Genomic DNA, 22498 nt, shown 5'->3' on the forward strand with positions numbered 1-22498 from the left:
CAAGGCCTACAGCCAGTGCCTGAGCCGCCATGAGAGTCTTGGATCACTTGCGCTAGCCCTGGAAGGTGCCAGCCAAAGGAGTTGGGGCCAGCAAAATGATCCGCTAGCATGGGTGTGTCATTAAACAGTTGCAACTTTCCCTCATGAAGCTTAGCTGAAAAGATACTGCATGTAGAGCACCCTCCGTTCTGAGCTTCAGAACAGATGCGGTGCAGCAGTGAGGACTCTGCCATAGAAAAACAGCGCAGCAGGAAAATTAACTGTGCAGTTAAAGGCTGTGAATGCAGAGATTGGGTAGGTAAGTAATGTTGTATCATCACATCTATTTCTGTTAGTGGAGAAGACATCTGTTGGTGAATGAATGCGTTGCTGCTGCATCCCAGTTGTGAGGGCAAACTTTACCACAGACTGTTAATCACCCACTTGGGAAGGAATAAGCTCGATACAGTCCTGATTCTGATACCAGAAATCAAGAGTAAAATGATTCTGTGCTCTGGAGATGAAAATTATATCAAATCCGTGGAATAGCAAGAAGGAAATTTTTCCTGCTTGCTGTTTAAGGGATTTTTTTATTTTGTAGGTAAGTCTTCAACCGATGTTTTTGGTCTTGTCTCTATTTGTTTAAAAGTGCGTTAGCAGTAAATCAAGGTGCATTTCCCCTGTAGGGTTTCCTGTATGTCAAAGCCATGTTAATTCTCTTTGATTTTCTTCCCTTAGCCCCAGCCATTGCTGCAGATCCTTCCTCTCTTTGTCCCTTTGGACATCAAAGGATTGTAAGGGGACAGCCCTGGCAAGAAGCTCCTCCCTGCTCATTAGCCTCCATAAAACAGGAACTCACCTTGGCTAGCTGCGCTTGGAGTCCCATCCTCATTCCGGTCACTCTTGACACTGGATCTCAGAAGGAAGGGCTTTTGCTTGCTTCAGGAAATCAGACCTGCTTTTGAACTGGACTATTTTGGCTCCCCTTGTAAGAACTCTGGTGGCTCTCTCGGCTGTGCAACCTCCTAGACTCCACAGTACATGGAAAAATGCAAGCTTTACCAGGTAGGTAAAGGACTCCCTCCTTTTCCTTATTGTGTGGAAAGATCCTAGACTTATGCCAAAAGCGTACAATCATTTTAGAAAGAGAACAAATGCTCCTGAAGGGTTACCAGCATTTATAGTAGCGCGTGTGTGGCTGGAGAGGATTTCTAAAATTTTTTTTTTTGGTAGGAATAGATAAGAAATTGTGGTTTTGAGTGTTCTTTGTGAGCCTTGGAAGATCTTTTGTAAGGTAGCAAAGGTTTACTCACAATTGTGCCCAAAACTCCCTTATCCGTATCATCTTGTGCAATGTGATTGTGCATTGAAGGCTAGAGGTGTTATTTGTATATTGTCTGCAAAGTACCCTGAGTTCCTTCAGGTTGAAGGCCGCAGAAGGTTTGGAAATATTTGTTATATTGCTAATAATAGTTCTGATACAAATTATCTGGTTTTTTTCCTTTGGTTTTTCTCTGCCCTTTGAAAGTATAAACCCCAAGCAGGCATACCCCACCTCTACCAGGTTCATGCCCAAACACAGGATTTTTGTGATTTCCTTCGGGTTTTATTTATGTTTTTCTTCATCAGTCCGTCTCATGGCATGTTGTTAACCTCTTCTGCATGATCAGATTGGGCCCAGTGACAGATGTGCATTGGAAAACTAAGGGCCGGTCCAGAGGTACTGCATTTGTCAGTAACTGAAACCCAAATTTAGTCTTGGGTTTTACTCTGCATCGGAAGGAAACAACTATTTACCTAGTTCAGGTATGCAGTTCACGTACGCGTTAGAGGTGGCTGGGTATTCTCAGCTTCCTTTCTCTACCTCTGCAATGTGTTGTTTCATTCATAAGCAAAATACATGTGCAATGACTCAGATAATTTCCACCTTCACCGTTCTTATGGGTTTTTATAAAGCAGTCCATACTGTGTTGATCTGATTCATACTGATTTCTGCCACTTCAAGAGAATTTTTACTTTAAAAGCAAAAGAGCAACAACAAAAAAATCACAGGCTGTATTACGGTATTTTATCATGTTAAAGATTCCAGCTATTGCAGAAGTCGCCTCATTTTCTTATTGAATTGTTTCTGGTGTACGACCCCATAGAGCAGAAATATTCCAGGCGATGACGGGGTGCGTTTGAGTGGTGAAGCCATTGCATTTGTAGAAACACCATACTTTCGTTATTGCCAAAAAGCTTTCTGGTTCCGAGAAATGGGTTCCCTCCAGAGGGTCGGGGTGTTTCTACTGACATTTATAAGATCAGAGAACATGGGGGTTTTTTTTGTTGTTGGCAAGATTAATTTCTCTGATAGCTTTATATATTGATGTGCATTTCTTCCCTGTGGACACTGAATAGCTGTTAGTGTTGGACTTCTTCACTGAGAAGTTAACAGCAACAAATGTAATAATAACTGATTATAATGAAGGTAAGAAGCATACCTTTTACCTTGGAGTTTTCCCAGTATTGCAAACCCTATCCCATACTTTGTAGGAAGTCTGCAACGGATTTTCTGACATCGTAACATTGTCTTAGTAATTGACAATTAATTGAGGGACTGCTTGAGGTGAGTGGATTGTACTCTAGCATCTTCTATCCAAAGATCTTAACCCACGCCCCCCCACCCCTAAGCATTACTGAATTGACTCTCATTCATCTTTCTGTCCTTTCCATCTCCAAGATAGGAAAAGGATATGTACAGCCTATTCTCGATACAGAAACTGAAGGGCAAACTGCTCTTATTTGTATAAGGACTTTAAAATCAAGCATGAAATAGATTGAAGATTTCTTAATTTTCAGTGCCTTTATCATAGCAGCTATCTTGCTTTTCAACCTAATCTTGGCATAAGGAATATGTTTTAAAATGTGCCACATTTGGTGTTACCACCACAATGATAATACTAATGAATACTTTTAAAATAGCTTAGAACTAAAATTCTTGGAAAATGTTTAAATCTCTTTCAAATAATACTTAAAATAAAAAATCAGTTACATAGAAGAAGAAACAATAGAAGTACAGATCTAACATGTTCCGTTCAGTGCTTGGACACCCTGCCACAAACATCTTCGTGCTGTAGTTCCAACATGCAGGTATCTTTGTGGGGGGGAATGCGTGTGTGAGTCTTGGCATTAGTTACATAGGCACAAACTAGGAGTGAATTTGAAGTGCCTTGCAGGCTAGCCTTTGGCTCTGCGAAGAAAATCCAAAGTGGATCCTACAAATGGATCCACCACTGCAGAATCCCACTGAAGCCAATTGCACATGACTGTGTAGTCAGCTGTGTGGATCCATTAGCAAGCTCACACCATTGCTGGGGTCCAGATCCCCGTGCAAACTGTTAATGTCCTGTTTTTCAGCCTCAGACTGTGCACACAAAAACCTGCGGCATGAAAGACATTAACTACATTTTAAAATCTTTGCTGCAATGTTTATTGTATGCACAGCTCTTTTTCCCTGTCTCCTGTAGCATCTCGCTCACACAGGTGCAGTGTGGACTCTTTTTGGTGAAAACCAGGTTATAGCATCTGCCTTTGATTTTTAATTCGGTATTGAACTGCTTTCACTTAAATTCCTCTTGATTTCATTGGAAGTCTCCCCTCAGGAAGGACTCCCGAGATCTGCCTTGTTGTAGTCTCATTTAATGGCATTGGAATTTGCTTACAAAAATGCTAATTGTAAAATTCATTTGGGGAAGGAGTGAGCATCTGTCTAGCTAATCAAAATCTGTTTGCATGTATTTGTGACTGGATGACTCCTGTGGGAAATCAGCCCAATTTTATTGTAACTCCTTTTGATACATGTGCTGCACTGAGCTACCGAATGCATCGTCTCATGGCAGCTTTCATGTCTTTGCAAGAGGATATGGGGGAAGCTTTAGTAAGAAGATGTTAACAGGCTAATCTTAGTGAGCAAACTAGGTGTCACTTCTTAGCCAGTTCATCAATGTTGGATCAAAGCAGAAAAAAGGGTAGAGGATATTTTTTAAAATGCCTAAAGACTTTTACAAACTGACAAAATTGCATTTAAATGTTTTTTACTTCCTAATACTGTGGGAAGAACCCCTTAGACTCGCATTGGGTTGTTTTTGTGGAAAAATGTTGCTTTCTGAAAAAAAGCTCATTTCTCTGGAAATAGTTGTTTACTTTTCATGCTTATTCTTTTGAAGACATTACTCAGGAAAGCTGTAACAAGGTGAAAATTCCCTTATTTCTGATATGCTCTGAATAAGATCTGATCAGGCTGAGAGGCAGAAAAATCTCCCTTTTAAACAAATAGCCATGCATGGCTGATAATGCATCGCCCAGCAGAAGTGGCCTGCCAGCACTGAACTGAGGACAGCCCTGCCGCTGTGAGTGCCCCCCAAGTCGAGCAGGCTTATCAATACCTTGTTCAGACCGCAGGGCAGCGTTTGTAAAGCCTTACTGGGTATGAAGTAAGTCCACCAGTGCTATACCAGGTCACGTTTTGACCTAAAATGAAACTGTTTGTTTTTTTTGCCTGGGCTTCAGTATGGCAGCAGCAATCTTGCGTGTGTTACAATATAGTTAAGAGCTCCTATAGGAGGTTTTTAATCCAAACAGCTTTACCAAGGAGGTGGGTACCATCGACACCAAAGACAGTTTCTCCAGTAGTTCCCCCCTCTTCCACAGGACTGTAGTTAGTCCTCTGCCTGTAACAGAAAGTGCAGGCATATTGCAGGCAGCTCCTCCGATGTGCCATGGTGTGTTACTGAAGAGGCACCTTCCACCACTGTCACAGGCTCCTCGGTGGTCTCCATCTCCAAGTCCAGTTCAGACCAGCCATCCTCTTTTCAGAATATTCCATGGCCTGGCTCTGTCACCTCCCTTTCTTGCCTTCACTTACATTTGGGTCTCCTGTCTGTCCCTTCTTTGTCCTCTGGAGAGATTTTTCATCTCTGCTACCACCTGTCTGTTGTTTTCCCCCATTACCCACCGGTACACTTAAAATCTTTCCAATCCTTTCAGCTTTCATTTTATTCTCTTGGTAAAGTGTTTTATGTAACCCTGATCATACCGGAGCAGGATTAAAAGTGGATTGTGGCTACCTGCCAGTCTGAGTTTTGGAATAAAGGAAGTCAAGTTGAGTTTTTACAACACACAAATCTTTACAAAATAACTTATCAACTAAAACCAAACCTGTTGGAAAAGCCTTTATGCCTTCTGAGCCTACTAAGTAACAAAAAGCCTTTGAAGAAAAATAATGGATTTTCTTTTAAGAGGTTTATTGTGGCACAGACTCCCCAGTTCTCAGCAGCACCTGGGACCTTGATGGGTGAAACCACGGCATTCAGCTCCCTGAGCTGAACCAGTGCTGTGCACTGCGCAGTGGTTTGGGGCTGAGGTGTACCGTGGCCAAACGGGAGGAGTGAACAGCCAGATGTATAGATGCCGTCTGTTACAATAGCATGTGAAATTCGGTAGCTGCCTGTACTGGAGGGAGCTGGCACTGGAGGCTATTGGGAGAGCCAACGTGGGTGCTCCATCTCGGGGCCCTGCCTCTGAGCGGGAGAGGCTGCTTCATGCCGGCTCCCCTCTTGCCTGTCTGAAGTTACCGTTTTCTCTATTTCCCGGTAGACGTGAAAACACCATGTGAGGCACTTCCTTCCCCCAGCCTGGAGCCCTACCCGCAGAGCTCCATTGTGGTCACCCTCGAGGACATGGGTCTCTGGATGAAGTTTCATCAGATAGGAACCGAGATGATCATCACCAAATCCGGCAGGTGAGGGGAGCAGGACAGCTGCCCACACCATACCCCCCCAAGCTGTTAACAAAATCTCTGAGTGCTCATTTTTTGAATGGTGGCCCTTAAACTAGTTTTTTAGCCAATTATGCACATCTCCCTGCCCCTGGCAGAAGAAATGCACTTTCAGGATGTCGTAGAAATCCAAACTGTGAATGCAAAAGGTCACTGTGGGGCTGATGCGCTGAGAAAACTTCTGTACTCTTATCTCAGCACTTAACACTGATGTTCTTCCTGTTGCTGCGAGGTTGCTCTGGAAAGTGCTCTGGGCTTCCTTTGCCTCAGTCACAGGCAGCAGCAGTTGAGCAGTAAATACCTAGTTTTGAGTCTGCATTTGCAGACAAGAATGTGGCGTAGAATAGTAATGATCTTTGTGTGCAGACTACTCTAAAGTTTAAATGAGTCATGCATTGTGGAGCTTGCAGTGAAAGAATATGAAATTGTGAAATTGTAATGTATTATGTCAAAGCTGCTGTGAGCTGAAGTAATCCCTTTGGGTAGGGAGGTAGATGTCAAAGCTTTTTTGCAGAGTCAGAAGATGAAAGTGGTGGCAGGGAGTACTGGAACGGAAAGCTAGATGTGCCCTTAGATGAGAGCACATTTTCTACCCACGCTAGAAAATGCTCTAATCTATCCTCCAGGTCTGTGGTAGCTGCAGAAAGCTTGGAACTACGTGCAAATTCCAAATATTTTACTTTAAGTTTCCCGCTGTTGTGTTACAGGAATCAGAAGAACAAAAGCAGTAACAATGTCAGGCCGTCGGTGACTGCTGCCCTGCCTATTGCACCTAAACCCATAGGATTAAACAGTACATCAGTGAGATAGAAAAATGTTCAGTAGCTGGCCTATAGAAATACTGCTACCAGAACTTTGCGCAATAGCGAGTAAATATGACCTGCTGCTTGATCATTAGACAATATCCACTTTATAGAGAAAGCCTTATACTGTATATTTAATTTCTCCTTCAGACGAATGTTTCCACAATGCAAAATCAAAGTCTCTGGCTTAATCCCATATGCCAAGTACCTCATGCTGGTAGATTTTGTGCCAATGGACAACTTCAGGTACAAGGTAAGTACTTTAAATAATAGAAGTTATGCTCTCCTTCCATCTTTGTTTGAAATAGGTTAATCTTTATGCTTCACTGGCCAGGCTGATAAATAAATTGTCTTTGGACAAAGTTCAGAAATAATTGGTGGATTTTATGCCTCTCTGGAGTTATTTGTCACTTTTGCTTGAGGAGCAGCTGGAAAGGTAACTAATTTTCATTGTAAGCGGTACAATTTTAATCATGATTAATGTCAGACTTCTCTGACAGCCGTTGGGAGAAAGGGAGGAAAAATAGGCCTCAACTTGGAGCTGTTTTGGTAACATGATCATGGCTCATAAGAGAGAATCTGCTACTTCTCAGGACTGTGCTTCAGAGGCGTCCACTAAATTGACAGTGAAGCAAAGTTGCTGGGGCTTTCCTGTAATGAAAGTAGGTGGGGTTTTTTTAAGCTCTAGATTTCTCTCTTTCCCTTCACAGTGGAATAAAGATCAGTGGGAAGTTGCTGGAAAAGCAGAGCCCCAGCTCCCTTGTCGCACCTACGTCCACCCAGATTCCCCAGCTCCTGGCAGCCACTGGATGAAAGAACCTGTCTCCTTCCAAAAACTGAAGCTCACCAACAACACTCTGGATCAACATGGGCATGTAGGTTGTAGCTGGCCTTTGTGCTGTGCTCTCCTGGAATTCATTGCAGACGGATTTTAAGGGAAATAAGTGAGATTTGTGAGAAATTAGATCATGTGGAAACTAAAACATATCCAGTGCCCTCTCTCCCTTCCTCAGCCCAGCCCTTGTGCCCTCTTAGCTGCCTGTGAGGGAAGGCTTTAGTCTGTACTGTCACTATAGAGGCATGGTGGAGACACCAGTCCCAGGCAGGCATCCCTGGTTTGAAATGGATGTCCTGGGAGTCTCCACAGGAAACGTTGCACAGTGTGTTGGCAGTGGTTGCACGTGGAAACTTTCTCCTTTGTCTGTCTCTGTGCCAGATCATCCTCCACTCCATGCACCGTTACAAGCCTCGCTTCCACATTGTGCAGGCAGATGACCTCTTCAGTGTCCGCTGGAGCATCTTCCAAGTCTTCAGCTTCCCTGAGACTGTCTTCACTTCTGTTACTGCCTACCAGAATGAGCAGGTACAGTGTGCAAGTATTGCCCCTGGACACGTTGCTAAATACTCTGTCTTCAGAAATCTTGTAGAGGAAGGTGTCTCCTTCCAAGCTAGTCACCCTGGGTGCCTGTGATGGACAATGGAAAGAAACAGGCACATTATGATTCCTATGGAAAACATCTACTCTGGGACAAGATGAATCATGCACCTTAATTGTATTAAGTGTGCTGTCGGTGATTAACAGAACACTAAATGCAGTAAAAAGTATGAGCAAAAGTCCAGATATAGATACTGACCCTGTATATTTCTCTAGTCAGATGAATCCCACCCAAATTCATGCTGACCCTGGCAAAGTCACTTCTCTCTGTCTGTCTGTTCCTAATCAATAATGGGAGCTGCTGGGAGAGCTCAGATACTGTGGCAAGAGCATGCCCAAAACCCTCAGACAAGCTGTTGTGATAAATACTGAGGTGAAGGTCTTGAAACAGTAAAGAACCCAACCAGTCACCATGATACTGAATCTTGTTCCTTTTATTTTAAGATTACAAAGCTCAAGATTGACAACAATCCATTTGCTAAAGGTTTCCGCGAGCATGGGAAGAACACTCGAAGGTAAAGTGTTTTTTCATCTTAATTTATTTATAACTGGAGTTCACTTGTGAATTTTACCTAAGGCCATTGAGCAAAACTGTACCAGCTAGCTCTGCAGAGCCTGCTGCATTGGGCACGCTGCGTTTGCCTGTATCTCGGAATGATGTCCCCCCGTGCAGCCTCCTCCCAAGAGGAGTGGGGAGTGGGAGAAGATACAGAATTTCCTACAGAAATGTGGGAGGTGTGACAAATTTGAGGCCTGCATTCCCTTGCAAGTTGGAGCTAGACTGGAGTCCGACATGCGAACAGCAGCGATAACAGGGGTCCACAGTAGATCATTGTGTCTCTTTGAGATCAGCTTGATTCTGACATTTGGAGGTTCCCTCATCTCCTTTCCCTGTGTGTGTAAAAGCGTCTCTTCCAACAGGAGATTTTTGTCTGCAAGAGGGAAGATGGATGCCAATACCAGTGAGATCTTCGGTCTGGTCTGAGGGCAGCCAGTGGATGAAAAAAAAAAAAAAAAGAGCTTCAATGCAACCATAGATTGGCAATAGAGAAGGAAAAAATGTTTTTTTCCAAGCACAAAATGTTATGAAAACATCTGAGATTTTGTTTTGTGTTATTTTATGCCTGAAAAAAATCTCATTTCCTGGTGAAAAAGGCCAAAACTGACTCTTTTTTACTTAAACTTTGAAAATGTCATGGATTTTCTTTCTCCTCCTAATAGGATCATTTCTGACTAAGCTTAGACTCATTTTCCATTTAGAAAGCAAGCTGCTTACAAGCAAAAGACCCACCCTACTATGCACCTACCTGTGTGTATAGTATTATATGTAGTTTATAGATTATAGTATCATCCAACATCAGACTACACTTACAACCTCCGGTGCTGAGTTTCCATGTTGATTGTGCCTTTTGTACAAACATGAAGCGGGCACTCCCTTTACCGATTTATCCCCAGTATCCCGTGGGGCAAGGGCTCTCGCTGGAAGCGCACGCTGATGGCAGCGGCATGGCTAACCCTGTAATTCGACTATGGCAAGAGTATTCCCCGCGGGCCCATCAGGGTGCTTTGCTAGGAGAGGTGTGAGTCACAGAATGCAGAGAGGTTCATCCCATCCTTTTGTCTTCCAGGCTTGTCCAGCATCCCTTGCATATTTATCTAGGCAAAAAGGTTACATACAAGCTACCCCCGTGTCTTGTTTCTTTCCCAGGGAAGGACGAGCCAAATGCCAGAAGCCTAGTCCAGCTAAGGGCCAGAAGAGGAAGCTGCCTGAGGAAAAGGAGTCCAGTGCTGAGGAACGTGGTAATATTGATCACAACAAACCCAGAGAATGATTTCCAAGCAGTGCCCAGGCCACAGGAAGGAAGAGAAACAGCGACATAGCTCTGCTGTGTCTCCTGCCTGGGGAGAGCGGGCTGGGTAGAGTCCCTAAAGGGTGCTGTGTCTCTGATGGCTTTGAGTCTCTGACTCCTTCTGGCAGTGATCCACAGGACCCTGCTCACAAGTCGGTTGTCATTACTGACGACTCATCAACTCTCTCACCAGCCTCCCAGCCTAGCCACGCTTTGTGACCGCGTGTGATCGTAGGCTGTGCTTTCATAATGTTTTCTCTTCAATACTGATATGAGCTTGCAGTATCACCCGTTGCTTTCTTCTTGGTTCTCGTCGGTGCAGTTGTGCCAGCGATGCTGTTTGTGCAGCTGGGTTGTGGTGCAGATGGGGGAACTGATACCATTAAAAAAAAGAAAAACCTTTACTGTTTCTGTTAGGTTGTTTTTAAATTTGATCATTCCTTGCTCCAGTTCGTGGTGCTGCTTGCAGTAGCACAACTAAGGAGAGAGACAGGGCAGGACCAAACACCACAGTGTAAGGGCAGAAAAAAGCTGCAAAGGGCTGGTCCCTTAAGGCAGTATGACTGCAGAAGAGGTATTAGCGTGCTTCCTTCCACCATCCTGCGATTAATGCAGCTGCCAACAGACCATTGTGAGCTCTGGCTCTCTCTTCCCCCTTCTCATTTTTTTCCATTCTTTCTTTTCCCTGCTGTGAGTCAGATTTTGAGAAAGATGAGAACGCAGATGTGAAGGAAGAGAGTAACCCCATCGTGGTCAGCAGCGGATACCCCTTCTGGGTCTCGGAGCAGAATGGCAGCCATGCCTTTCCTGCAGCATCGCCCGTGCCAGCTGACCAGAGGGAGGGTCTGGCCAGAGAGCAGCAAGTGCCTACGCCATCCTACCAGACATATCGGTGAGTCCCACCTCCCGGTGCTCGTGTCCAAAACCACCCTTTAACTGATGGGATTCCTCCTCTTCTACTGGGTATTTCCTAAGAAAAACAGCCAGTGGGAGTGAGGAAGGATGCCTTTCTGTTGGACAGCATACCTGGGTGATAGGTGCTAGATTAGCATGGAGATAGCTCCACAACAAAGCCTTTCTGTGTTACTTCAAACCCACGGATTCTGCACGTACTCGTGTCTTAGTAGTGCTCTTTATTTCCCTGTCCTGAAATGCTCTCCCAGCCAGCTCTCTGTACTGCAGAACTTGCCTGTCCTTTGAAGGAAGCATGCTGGAGGAGTGGCAGAACTCCAATGATTTTTTTTTTCTTTTTTCCCCCCCTTCTTCTTATCGTTGCAAATAGAACTGAGACAGAACTAGAGTAGTCTGGGCTTACCTTCTCTGGCATTTAGTTTTTCTGTGTGAGTGACAGTGAAGCTTGGACTAAAATCCACACTAACAGTAAGATGAAGCAGTAGACGAGGGGAAGAGGGCATGCTAAGAGCTTGTGCTGCCTTTCCCCAGGGGATCTGTGTGGGTTTTCAGTGGTTTTCCGCTGCAGTAGGTTTGACTCGCTCTTCTCTCTGCCCTTGGGGCTCAGGTTCCACGAAGCCGGGGACAGCCAGCAGCTTCCCACCCGTGATGCCGCAACCTTGAACGATTTCCGGGCAAGGTGCCACCCCTTGGATCTCGCCACGGTACCCGAGCACGACTCCAAACAGCTCCCAGAGGGCTTCACCAACCTGCCTCCACTCCCCCCGCCTCTGCCTCCTCCCCAGGACTACACAGGAGTTGTGAACATGGCTCTAGACTCTGTCGGGAAAGCCGGGGCCCGAGCACCCATGTACACTCCCTACGGCACTGAGCAAGGCCTCAGCCAGTGGATGGTGCCTTCCCACAGCCAGTACAGGGCAATGAGCTACTCTGCCTTCTCCACAGAGTACAATACACAGGGGGCTCCAGGACATGCCCATGGGACCATGGCAGAGTGGAGCCAGTACCCTCTGTTCCCCTATGCCTGCTGGTGAATGGGGAAGACCCTTCCCAATGAAAAAACTAAAAGAAAATTGTAAATGAGATCAAATTTGCTCTGGGGTGTGGACCTTTTGAAGCCTTGCCTACAGTAGGCAAAGAGGTATTGCTGCAAGCGGTAGCGTGGGACACCTTCACTTCCTTGTCTCCTTGCACAACAACCCTCACCGTATTTCACAAGCAATGGCTAAACGTGTGGCTGCCCTGGCCGTGTCAGTGTGGGTCTGGCTGAATCAATGTATTCTGCAGTGGTTTTTTTTCCCAGTGGGAGTAGGAAACCACAGGAGCTGTGAGAGCAGTATTTAAAGAGCTGCCAAACTCTGTCCCGGGCTGTTTGCATCTCGCATTTGGCAGTTTCCAAAATCCCTTCCTCCCAGGACTTGCGTGCAAGGAGATAGGGGCTGAGGAGTTTCAGTAAGCCGTCCAGGTGGCCAAGAAGATGTAGACAATTGTTGCAAAGATGAGCAAAACAAGCAATCCCAGTGCCCCCTTGAGCAGGATTAGTATAGTCAAACTAAAGCTAGAGTCTTGCCTTTCTTCCAGCAGCATACGAGAGTAAAATACACAGCAACGCGTGTGTGTCTGGAGCGCAGCAGTGGGTCATGCAGGCAGGGAAGAGTGTGTCCCGTGCAGGAGAAGCGGCAGCAAGGCTGTGTGTTGTGTCTGCGTGTCCCCCGTGCCCATCCCTCTTCTGTCACCCCTAGATTCGAGGTTAGTGAAACGCTCTTCTTTCTGCCGGTGGTGGAGGGAGGTTGTTCACAGAATGTGGGGGGCTGCTTTGGGGGTTTCCAAAAGCCTGTGGTTGTCAGAAACAGGGCCACGAACAGCAGTGCTGGCTGCGTCACTCCAACCTCTTCCTTTCAAGGGAAAGGAAATCTTTCACTGTGAACTTCTTCCTTCTTCCCTCGCCTGCCACCCCTGGAGAATATAATTTATAGTTGTGGTTACCGCGCTAGGCTCTGAGCAAGCTTTGTCAATAGACAGTTCTCACCAGCCTGGCGTTGTTCATCGGGCATATACTTTTAATTAATACCCTGTAGACCCTGGGCCGCGTGCTGCATTGCTGGTGAGCTCAGCACCGCCCAGGCTGGTCAGTGAAGTCATCTTGCCACTGTTTGGGAGTCTGTAGGGATCTGCTTCCATGTTTAGTTATCAGAGCAGTTTCACTTCCCTTACTTCTGTGGTCCCATCGTGGGGAGGAGCTGTTCTGCCAGTGAGCAGCCTGCACGCTGCCTTGCAAAGAGGATTTCTTTTTATCTTCGTGTTAGAAGGGGGAAGCATCCCTGTTTGCCTAAGTGGTGGAATGGCCCTGGCAATGGGGTCTTGTTTGAGATAGGCTCTTTGCTTCTCAAAGAGGATAGACATGTTCCTAGGTGTTATTTAGGGAATGTTTTCTTGTAACACTTTAAATAAACTGCTGCGTGGCCTGCAGCCATCAGTAGGCAGTGAGGTGTGTCATTTAGCCTGTATGCCAGATGGTTTTCTCTGTGCGTTTGCGTGCTTGTGTGTGGCAAGATGTTGTCTATGAGCAGACCTGGGCGGGTTTGCGACCACCGGTGCATCAGGACCCGTGTGCAGGTACACCGGGAAAGGCTGTGCGCTGGTCTGTTCGGGTACCAGGTCAGCACTGTGCATGTGCATAGCATAGACGTGTTGAGCCGTGTTTATTATTGTTAAAATGACTGAAAAGTAGCCCTACAAATTTGTGAAACTCAACTACAATGACTACTTCCTTATTTAAATAGTGTATTTCTAACTGCTTTTGTACCACAATTATGATACGTACAGAGCACCCAAGTACTTCCCCTCGGCTTCACAGGATGGGCGTGAGATGTGCAACGTTTAAATAAAGGTCAGACTCCACCACAGTATATGTAGATAATACCCTATTAGCCTCTCCTCTCATAGCACCCTGGCCAGTAGTGGTTTATACCTGCTGTGCATGACACGCATGTGGATGCAAGTGCCTCACTAAAAAGAAATCTGGGTGGGGGAAAAAAATGTGGAGGAGATTGTTTTTAACCCCAGAATATTGTGATTTCCTGCTGTCCAAATGCCGGCTGCGTGAAGGCTGGTCAGCTGTAAAGGACTGTCCTCTGTGGATGAGGAAAATATTCTGTCTCTGACCATTAGTAGTTGATTTTGCCACCGCTGTTTTCCACATCTTGGATGAGAAGGCTGGCTAGGGAGTTTGGTGCCTTGAGCCCCACGTGTGGGGACCCTGGGGGTGGTACTTTCTGCAAGGTCTCTGGAGCGGAGGCAGTACTCCTGGTACCCTGCTGTTATCGCTGCCAGGGCCACGCTAACAAGAAAAGAGAAAGTAATGCACCCCCTCGCAGGCAACTTGGTTAGATCGGTTCCTTTATCTTTGAAGTTGGGCTGTACTTCCCTCCATCACAGGGTGCTAATGAGGATGAAAACCATGCTGTGGTGAGTATGAGGAACTGGGGAGAACTGGGCAGCACAGGGAAGCCCCTGTGCAAATACGGGTGTAATGTTCTTTTTTTCAAACGTTCAGAATAGCTTTGCAAGCGCTGCTGCCTCGTGGGCCTATCAGTAGAGCTGGTTTGGCAGGCGGCTCTGCACCAGGGTAAAAGACTGAGCCTTGTGCCCAGGACAAGCCACTAATTACTCATCAGCCTTCTGTTGCAGCAGGACTCCTTGCCCTTCTTCAGTGAATCATCCAGCTTATTAGAAAAGTACCTTTACTTCCCTCACTCGCCTGTCTCTGGTTAGAGACTGCGGCTTGGCTGGTTTGTGAAGCCTTTGGAAATTTTGCCCATAGGTGTGTGCTCTGGACTCTGCTGCTGCCTCCTCCCTTTGCAGTTCCCACTGTCTTGTTTTCTTCAGCTGTGGCATTTAAAAGTCTGTATGAGCTCAACCGAAACGCTGTTTTTGCACGCATGTGAGATAATGTAATGCCTCTCTGACAGCTTCAATAAAAGGAAATGAGACATGCGGAAGGCAGGCCGTTAAGAGCAATAAAATAAACTCGAAAGTGTGTTCTTTGTGCATCTCTCTCAAGCACACCAGTGGCTCCACTTTAGTCACGTTACCTGGGGCCAGTTTGTACATGCATGACACATGCTGTTTATCTCAGAGTTCATTGTTCTGTGCAGCGTATTCAGTGAGCCCCAGGTTATCTGCTTGCATCGCTAGATGTGACTCAGTCTCTTGCACTAATTCTTTGCAGCAAATTGTTTATTTTCTCTGTGTTTTCTGTTCCTCTCCTGCAGAGGAGTTACATAAGGATGAGAGCAAATGGACTATAAATGAGGTCTAGGTAAATTTCCTGTGGGAAGTAAAGATCCTGATTTATTTTGGTTTCTCCTATTGGTTTTTGCAGCCTTAAGCCTTGTCTGACACTGCTTCAATGCAGATGGGAATGGCAGAAAAATGCTTTCTTGCCAATGCTGCAGTTCTTCCACAGACAGTCGCATCCCGGTGAGCAGCTGCAGGCTCGGGAGAGGCACCTGTGATGGTGCTTCCCTGCAGCACAGCAAAGTGCCCACCTCTCCCCACGCCTCGCAAAAGATACGGCAAGTCCTCCTAGGGGTGCAGGGTCCCCTCTCACCTGGCCCAGGATGTGGCCTCTGCGCTTGTACCCACTCGGTCACCCTCTGGCTCTGCGGAAGAAGCTACCAGCTGGTTTCAGTAAGAGCTTATCTGATTTCCCGGAGCTGGAGGGAGAGAGATTTGCTCAGCTGGTGAAAACCAAACTAGCTGTCTGGTGCCATCAGATTGGCCTCCTTGGCCCGGCCGAGCCCGGAGGGAGCACTGCTCACTGGCACCTTCTGCGGTATGGGGCATCGGCAGCGAGTCCTCATGTGCATGGTGTGGAGCAGGGTCTGCCTGTCCCTGCGGGGGCTCAGTGGGGGCCCAGGGAGGCTCCTTGCCTCCGGGGAGGCACAGGGACATGCTGGGGAGCAGTGTTTCCCTGCCCAGGTGGGCTGGGGCACTTGAATCTCCTTGTAGCTAGACAGCTGGGCTGAGCCGGGCTTGTTGTTTCCTTCTGGGTTGACCTGACTGCCCAGTGCGGGGGTGTCTGTCGTTTGGTCCTTGGTGAGCCTCCCAGGAGACTCCTGCTGTGCATTTCCTTGGTCAGTGTACGTACTGTGTCACCTTAAGCAAATCCAAGAAAGCAGCGCAAACCCCCTTCCAGGAATAATAACATTCTTCAAGTCAAATGGGTTTTTTTATTGCAGAGCTTAAAAGCCACTTAATTCACAAGCCCCAGGTTGGGATCCCATACGGAGCCTCTTAGCAGGGGGGATGCAGCATTTGGCTGACAACAACAAACAGCAGCCGTCACCCGCCGTGCGGGGCTGGACCGGCACAAAGCCAAATACCTCCTGCCCGGGAGCTGCAGGCAGCTGCCAGCCCCCCTCTCCCCGCTCATCAGTGGCCAAATGTGTGGGGTGCAGGTGTCTTCACTTACCTGCTTCCCCACCCTCAGCCTGAACTTACTTTGTAAATGGCCGAGAGCAAAGAGAGAGGGGGTAAAACTGTCCAGGGCCAGCTGAGAAGGGAGGACAAAGGGTTTTCCCCAAAGCATGGGGAGGGGGTGGTCTGTCGCACTTTCCCTCTCTGCCCTGAGTGACGCCTGCCCCAAAGCCCACCCAGAGGCTGGCTGGGCTCCTGCGGTGCTCGGAGGCACAACTTCGCTGCTGTTCTGTTGCGGCTCTGTGGGGTGCCTGTTTCTGCCTGTTTCTCTAGGGCTCGATTCTCGGTTCCCCCGGCTGCGAGAAGCAGGCGCGCTCCTGGCCTGGCTCCCGGCAACTCCAGGTAAGCTGGTTTCGCTGTTGTGCTTTGCAGAGAGGTAGTAAGGTTTAAATGTGGCTTCTAGACATTACAGCAAATCTGAGCAGGAGAAACCCAGGGAGAGGTAACGCAGCTGCTTGCGGGCTCACAGGACAAAATGAAGCAAGTTGAGAAAGCGTTTCTCCTCTGGAGCCCGTGCTCCCTGCAGCACGCGGTGTGCGCTGCCCAGAAAATATGCTGAAGTGTTCTCGAGACCTGGGCCTGAGCAGCAGCATCAGACAAAATTTTAACCAAGGGTGAAGCAATCCTTCAACGCAGGGGTGAGGAGAGGCGCTGCAGCCGTGAGGAACAGTGTTGCTGCTCAGCTTGATTTAGCGTTGTTCCTTTTTTGTTTTTCCAAGTCATGTGAGTTTGTTTTATGACATGAAGTACTTTGCTGTAGGGTGCTGGATTGCCTCTGACACTTCTGTGATACTCCATTTTTTTCTTTGAATGTGCAGGTGTACGACTACAATGTTCCTGCCCAGACAGCGCCCTGCTTGGTGAGTGTAATGGATGGATTTAATTTCCATCTCCTGCAGTTCTTTGGGGACATGCTGAGATTTTTATTTCTTCCTCTCCTATTTTTACTGAAGAGGAAAAATTTTGTGCCTCCATAAAGGAGAGTGGGCATGGGTAGCTAGCGATACAGGACAGGCATGCCATCAGCCATGCAGACAGGCATAAAACATTGCTCAGTTTTGGTATCTCTGCCTCTCATTGAAAAATAAGACTGTACACGTAAAACAGCAGCTGTTCACAGGAGAGACCTCCTGCATGCTGGCACCGTCACTCCTCCAGCTCCCGTCTGTAGAGTTGGAAAGCACCAGCACCTGGGAGGCCGTGGGTTAAGAGTAGATCTGCGTGGAAATGATGGTGCAGAGTAGAAGGGGGTGAGTCAGCCCTGATTTCTGTTGCACCGTGGGGTCTGTCCCCATGCTGGCTCTGTTCGTGCTGAGCAGCGAGCCCTCTGCTTGCCCACAATCTGTTTTGGCTCTGTTTTACCATCTAGAAGGGGCTCTGCGGAGACAGAGATGTCCAGAGCAGCTCGGGCACCACCCAGCAGCATGCAGGTGAGGGGGAAATGAGTATTGCTGCAGATTCAGCAAGCGTAAGTCAGCCCTCCCGTGTCCTTCGGGGCATCCCCAGTCATCATTCTCCAGGGATAAAAGCAGTGAGCAACTGAGCAGTGGAAGGGATATGATCAAAACCTCCCTGTACACCAAAGGGATACGCTGAGCATTGCACTGACATAGGCTAAATGATACTAAGGTGCTCCCTGTAGAGCCCCTGGGGACACAAGGGCATTTTGAAAATCACGGATGAGAACGCTAGGCCAGGACGGCAAGGTTTCCAACTCATCAGGCTGGGCTGGCAGTCTCGTGTGGAGCCATGCCGCGTGTTTCTCATCCCTCACTTCATCCTGCCCGTATGTCTGTTAATGGCCCTGTCCTGCCTCCATCCTCAGGGATTAATTGCCTCACACTTGAGCAAATGTGCTTGGTGTTTAAAAGGAGTCTATCGATTTGTGCGTATTCCTGAAAGCCTCACAGGGCCCTGTTTCCTTTGAAGTGTAAAAGCATCTGTCTGTCTCTGCTTCTTCAGTAGTCTCCTGCTCCATTTGCATCTCCTCTCTGGCTCGCAGGGGCAGCCCACCCCTGGCCCCATGCAGCATTCCAGTTTTGGGCTGCTGAGAGGGCTCCCTGCCACGGGAAGATGGGTCTTGAAGACAGAGGTGCAAAGCTTCAGTCTAGGCAGGGGGTTGAGCTCAGCTTGCAGCTTGGGGTGCTCAGGATGGAGCTATTTCTGAAGGCCAGTTTCCAGTACTCCAGACTTTGGGAATGCTCTTGCTGCACATTTATCTGCGGTGGGTGCAGTGATTAGGAAGGAGAGGAAATAGCCCCTGGCTTCTTCCCACCGTGGTACTTAGCTTCTCGTGCCAGACAGCACTGGTCAGCAAGGAAATAAGGTCGGACCTGAGCTGCTTTGGATAATCCACCATCCAGGAGCTGAAGTGCACAGGGGTGACCTGTGCATGCAGAGAACCTGTGATGGTTCTCTGACGTACGTTTGAACAAATACTGCTGAAATGCAACCGAGTCCCTGCTCCGTGTGTGGACAATTTGGCCTGTGATTCTCCTCATCCCACCTCCCCTGGACAGTGGGACTGGCCCTGGACAGGCTGCTTGTCCCCACTGGAGCATTTTCACGTAGGCACAACCTTACAGGAGTGACTGTACTTCTGGAGCCAGGACTAAAACTCTGTCGCTCCTTGGTTATCCCCGGGGTGGTGGTGAGAGGACAGTACAGATAAATCCAGGCCTGAATTGCAGGGGCTGCATGTAGCCGCTGCCATCCAGCACCTCCCAGATGGTGTGATGGGTTTCCTATTTCAATGGGGCCTCAGCGGAGCAGCGGTGGCACCTCGCTGTTGGAGGCAGTAAATGGGCTCCCATCTGGTTTTAATGATCAGTAGCACTTCAGTGCTTGTTTATTCCCATGTTTTATGCTTCAGCAATAAAATACTGCCTCAGTTTGTTCAATCCATCCTGGTGCTGGATGGAGATGAGTTCACAGCCGCTGACAAAGAGGTCCCAGCGGTACTCAGGGTGTTGGTTTTTTTGGACAGCTGGGCAGGATCAGATGATGTAGTGGCAATTAGTTTGAAATACAAATGTCAGCGGACAGTATAGAAGGTAGGGAGGGCAGCTCATCGTGTGCCCAGCAAAGAAATCTTGTCCTTGGATTAAAGGAGGAGACTTTTGGGTTATGGAGCTGGAGCTGTGCTCCCTTCTGTCCCCCACGGGGCAGCACGGAGCTCTGATGTGGAGTCCAAATGAAGTTAGTCCCAACTGTAAAACCAGAGAGTTGAGGAAATTTTAGTCCCAAAGTGCTTCCCATGGCAGTCACTCAGCTGCAGCGTTGTGTTTTAACCCTCCCATCCTGTTACAATGCTAAAATGGTGGTGGAGATAGCAGAATTGCTGGCAGGGCCACGTCTCGCTGTGGGCATAGACCAGCTCTGCTGCGGGTTACCAGCGCTGCAGTGCTCGGGGCAGCTGCAGCGGGACTGGGAGTTGTTTTACAAAATTCTCTGGAGTGAATACAGTCTAATATTAAATAATCTAAGGAGGAAACTGTTTGTAAGGGGCTGTGGGGATTCCTGATGTTGCTCCCTCTGCCTAGCACGCTTGTGTTACCTGCCCGGCATGTCCGGGAGCAGAGACCCTGTCCGCCGGCAGCTCCAGCGCTGAGGAGCAGATCATCCTCCAAAGGGATGAGCAGTTACACTTTGCGTGTCTCTGGCAGTCGGTGTCTGGGGATCTTGAATCATTTTTGCAAATGCTAGTTAAGCTTTTCAGCACGTCTAAACGTGACTCTGTCCTGCGGGGCAGGTGGGGACACTAAGGCAAAGAGAGATTAAAGACAGTAAACCACAGAGGGGAGAAATGGGCTCTTTGTCTCCCTTCTGACTTTTATGGAGACCTGGAAACCTTTTGCTTTCCCATCTCCCATTTGTCTTCTACCCTAATGGCAGAGGAACAGTCTCCTCCATTTTATTTCCCAACGGTATACTCCGTGGAGGATCTTTAGCTCTTACCTCTAAAGAGCATTGATTTTCAGCAAAGACAACCTTTTTCCCAACTGTTTGTCAGGTCTTGGAGCTATAGGTGTCAACTAAAGAGAGAAGGATTTCAACAAACTAATTAACCCCCTTCCGACTCGTTCAGGGTCTGTTCCCTCGGTGCCACTGATGTGGCATTTGTGCTAATTTTCCCTGGAAGGTCTAATGTGGGGGGAGCAATTAAAGGAAACTTTTCTCAGGCTGCTTTTACACATCAGGAAGAAGGAAGGTAGGCAGCCGCTGCTCCGTTTGGTTATCGCTTTCCCCAAGGTCGTACACCCAGCCACTGCTGGAGCCAGGACCGGTTTCAGGCTGATGTACATTTGGAGTGCGCCACCGAGATCTGCCGGGTCCCAGCAACGTGCGAAGCAAAACCAATCCCTCAAACCCCACCAGGTACCCTGCGAAATGGGGCTCCAGGTTACACCAAATGTATCACCTCCAGCTTCCCAAACAAACACGGGGCGTCAATGTGGAGGGAAGGGACTTTTACAGAGCTGAGCGGGTTTTGCCATCATCATGTCAAGAAGGGCTGTCTCCTCCTCCCGAGCGTGAGCCCGGCCTCTGGCTTTCAATTGCAAATGAAGCAAACAGCGAAGTGTTTACAAAGAAACCTCCCTGGCCTCTGCCCTGGCCCAGAGCTGGCTCCAGCGTCTTGGCCCTTGACTCACCCTGATGCTGTAAAAGCTCCTGGAATCGGGGCAGAGCTGTGGCACGGTGCCCTGGAAAGAAGAAACCCTGATCCCTACGGATGCTCCTAGCAGCCTTGTGCCGCGAGATGGGCCCAAGTGAAGGTGGGCAGGCGGCGGGGCGCCATGCTCATCCTCACACTGCTCCCAGCCCGAAAGGGGGGATGGCGAGGAGAAATAATACTGAGATTCCTGGGATTTGGGGTTGGGACGGCCTGTGAGCTGCAGCGCTGACTCCTTGAGTCCAGACTATAAAGTACTTCACAGGGCCGTACCAATTGCCTGGCCTATTAGTTTTATGGAGGGGGATATTGTAAAGATGCAGTTGATCTTCTTTTACCATGGTAATGAAAATGTAACCATAGTGGGGAAGGAGAGCCTGGTGGGGAGGCAGCGGGAGCCCGTGGTTTGGGAGCTGGGGGTCACCTCCCTGCGGGCTCCCAGGGGTTCCCCGTCTGCTTCCACCGCGGCTGCAGCTGAGCGGGGCTGGCTGCCACGCATGGGTGCACTTTGGCGAGGACAGCCTTGGCCCCTTGCCCCCAGCTGGAGGTTCCTCCCGGACACCCCAAGCGGAGGACAAGGATGGAGCTGGGTGGCTGAACAGGCAGGGGCACAGTGCCACCCAGTGACTGCGTGTGACCTGCGAGGGGACAGCTGGGGCAGAGCTGTGGCAGCCTGCAGTGAGTTTGCTGCAAAGGTTTTGAGGCCTGGAAGCCCCACCGAGGGTGTCCCAAGGTGATGGAGAATGTGGGAAAACCCAAGAAACCGGCCACGTGGCTGCTTCGTGATTAAAGCGCACAAGGGGTGAAGCTCCCGTGCTGTCGTGGGGTGTCTGGAGCAGGGGTTTTGCGTGACCGGTCTTGTTCAGGCACTGCTGGAGGCTGAGTCTAGGGCAAGTTGAAGCAGCTCATGTTTCGGGAGGGACCCTGGCAGCAAATAATTGAAGGAGGAGGTGGTTACCCAGGATGAGCTGCTCTCCATGGGGAGGATGTGTCTTTGCATTGGGAAGTACAAGAGGGCTCCCAGGGCAGCGCGGCCGGTCCTGGAGAGATCAGGCTGCCGCAGGGGCTGCCCCAGAGCTGCTCACTCAGCCTCTGCCAGGCTGGGGCTGGACTGGGAGGGACCCCTTGTGTCAAGGTGTCTTGGGCATTAGATGACAGCTATGTGTGGTGGTTTTCTGACTTGCACCCCAAGGTTAATGCAGGACCTTTCCTCCTTTCTGCCCAAACCCTGCCTACCTTCCTCACTGGGTTGAGCCCGGTGTCAGGTTCCCAGGCTATAGCAAGCATCAACAGGCAGCTTGAGTGGTGGGGGAAAGGGAAAGGAGACAGGTACAGTGGGGTGCAGTGTCAGCAGCTCCCGAGGTGGCTCCCTGCGCTGTAAGTTGCTGCCCCAGCAATGCCCTGACACGTTTCCAGCAGGGACTGTCTCTTGGAGGAGGCACAGACTATGGCTCTATTTTGGGTGATGACTACGGAGCCCACGGAGTATTTGGCAGCAGGGAGGGGTGTTAAATCAGCCTGTCCTTCTCCAGGTACATCATCTCCTCC

General features: G+C 48.6%; 1 protein-coding gene across 1 annotated transcript; it reads left to right on the plus strand.

The window, feature by feature from the left end:
- The first annotated feature begins 888 nt into the window (after positions 1–888).
- On the plus strand, positions 889–12536 carry LOC103899494 (T-box-containing protein TBX6L). The gene is made up of 9 exons (XM_009279976.1): positions 889–1044; positions 5617–5761; positions 6751–6853; positions 7311–7475; positions 7817–7963; positions 8480–8550; positions 9744–9835; positions 10585–10777; positions 11405–12536. The coding sequence occupies exons 1-9, from the start codon at positions 1029–1031 to the stop codon at positions 11829–11831; spliced, it is 1359 nt and encodes a 452-aa protein (XP_009278251.1). The 5' UTR covers positions 889–1028; the 3' UTR covers positions 11832–12536.
- Positions 12537–22498: the final 9962 nt, after the last annotated feature.

Source organism: Aptenodytes forsteri, unplaced genomic scaffold (assembly GCF_000699145.1).
Source record: "Aptenodytes forsteri isolate BGI_AS27 unplaced genomic scaffold, ASM69914v1 Scaffold323, whole genome shotgun sequence".
Taxonomy (NCBI): domain Eukaryota; kingdom Metazoa; phylum Chordata; class Aves; order Sphenisciformes; family Spheniscidae; genus Aptenodytes; species Aptenodytes forsteri.

Coding starts and splice junctions, on each gene's coding strand:
- LOC103899494 (XM_009279976.1), top strand. Junction 5,762..6,750: donor ATCATCACCAAATCCGGCAG/GTGAGGGGAGCA, acceptor TTTCTCCTTCAG/ACGAATGTTTCCACAATGCA. Junction 9,836..10,584: donor GTCCAGTGCTGAGGAACGTG/GTAATATTGATC, acceptor GCTGTGAGTCAG/ATTTTGAGAAAGATGAGAAC.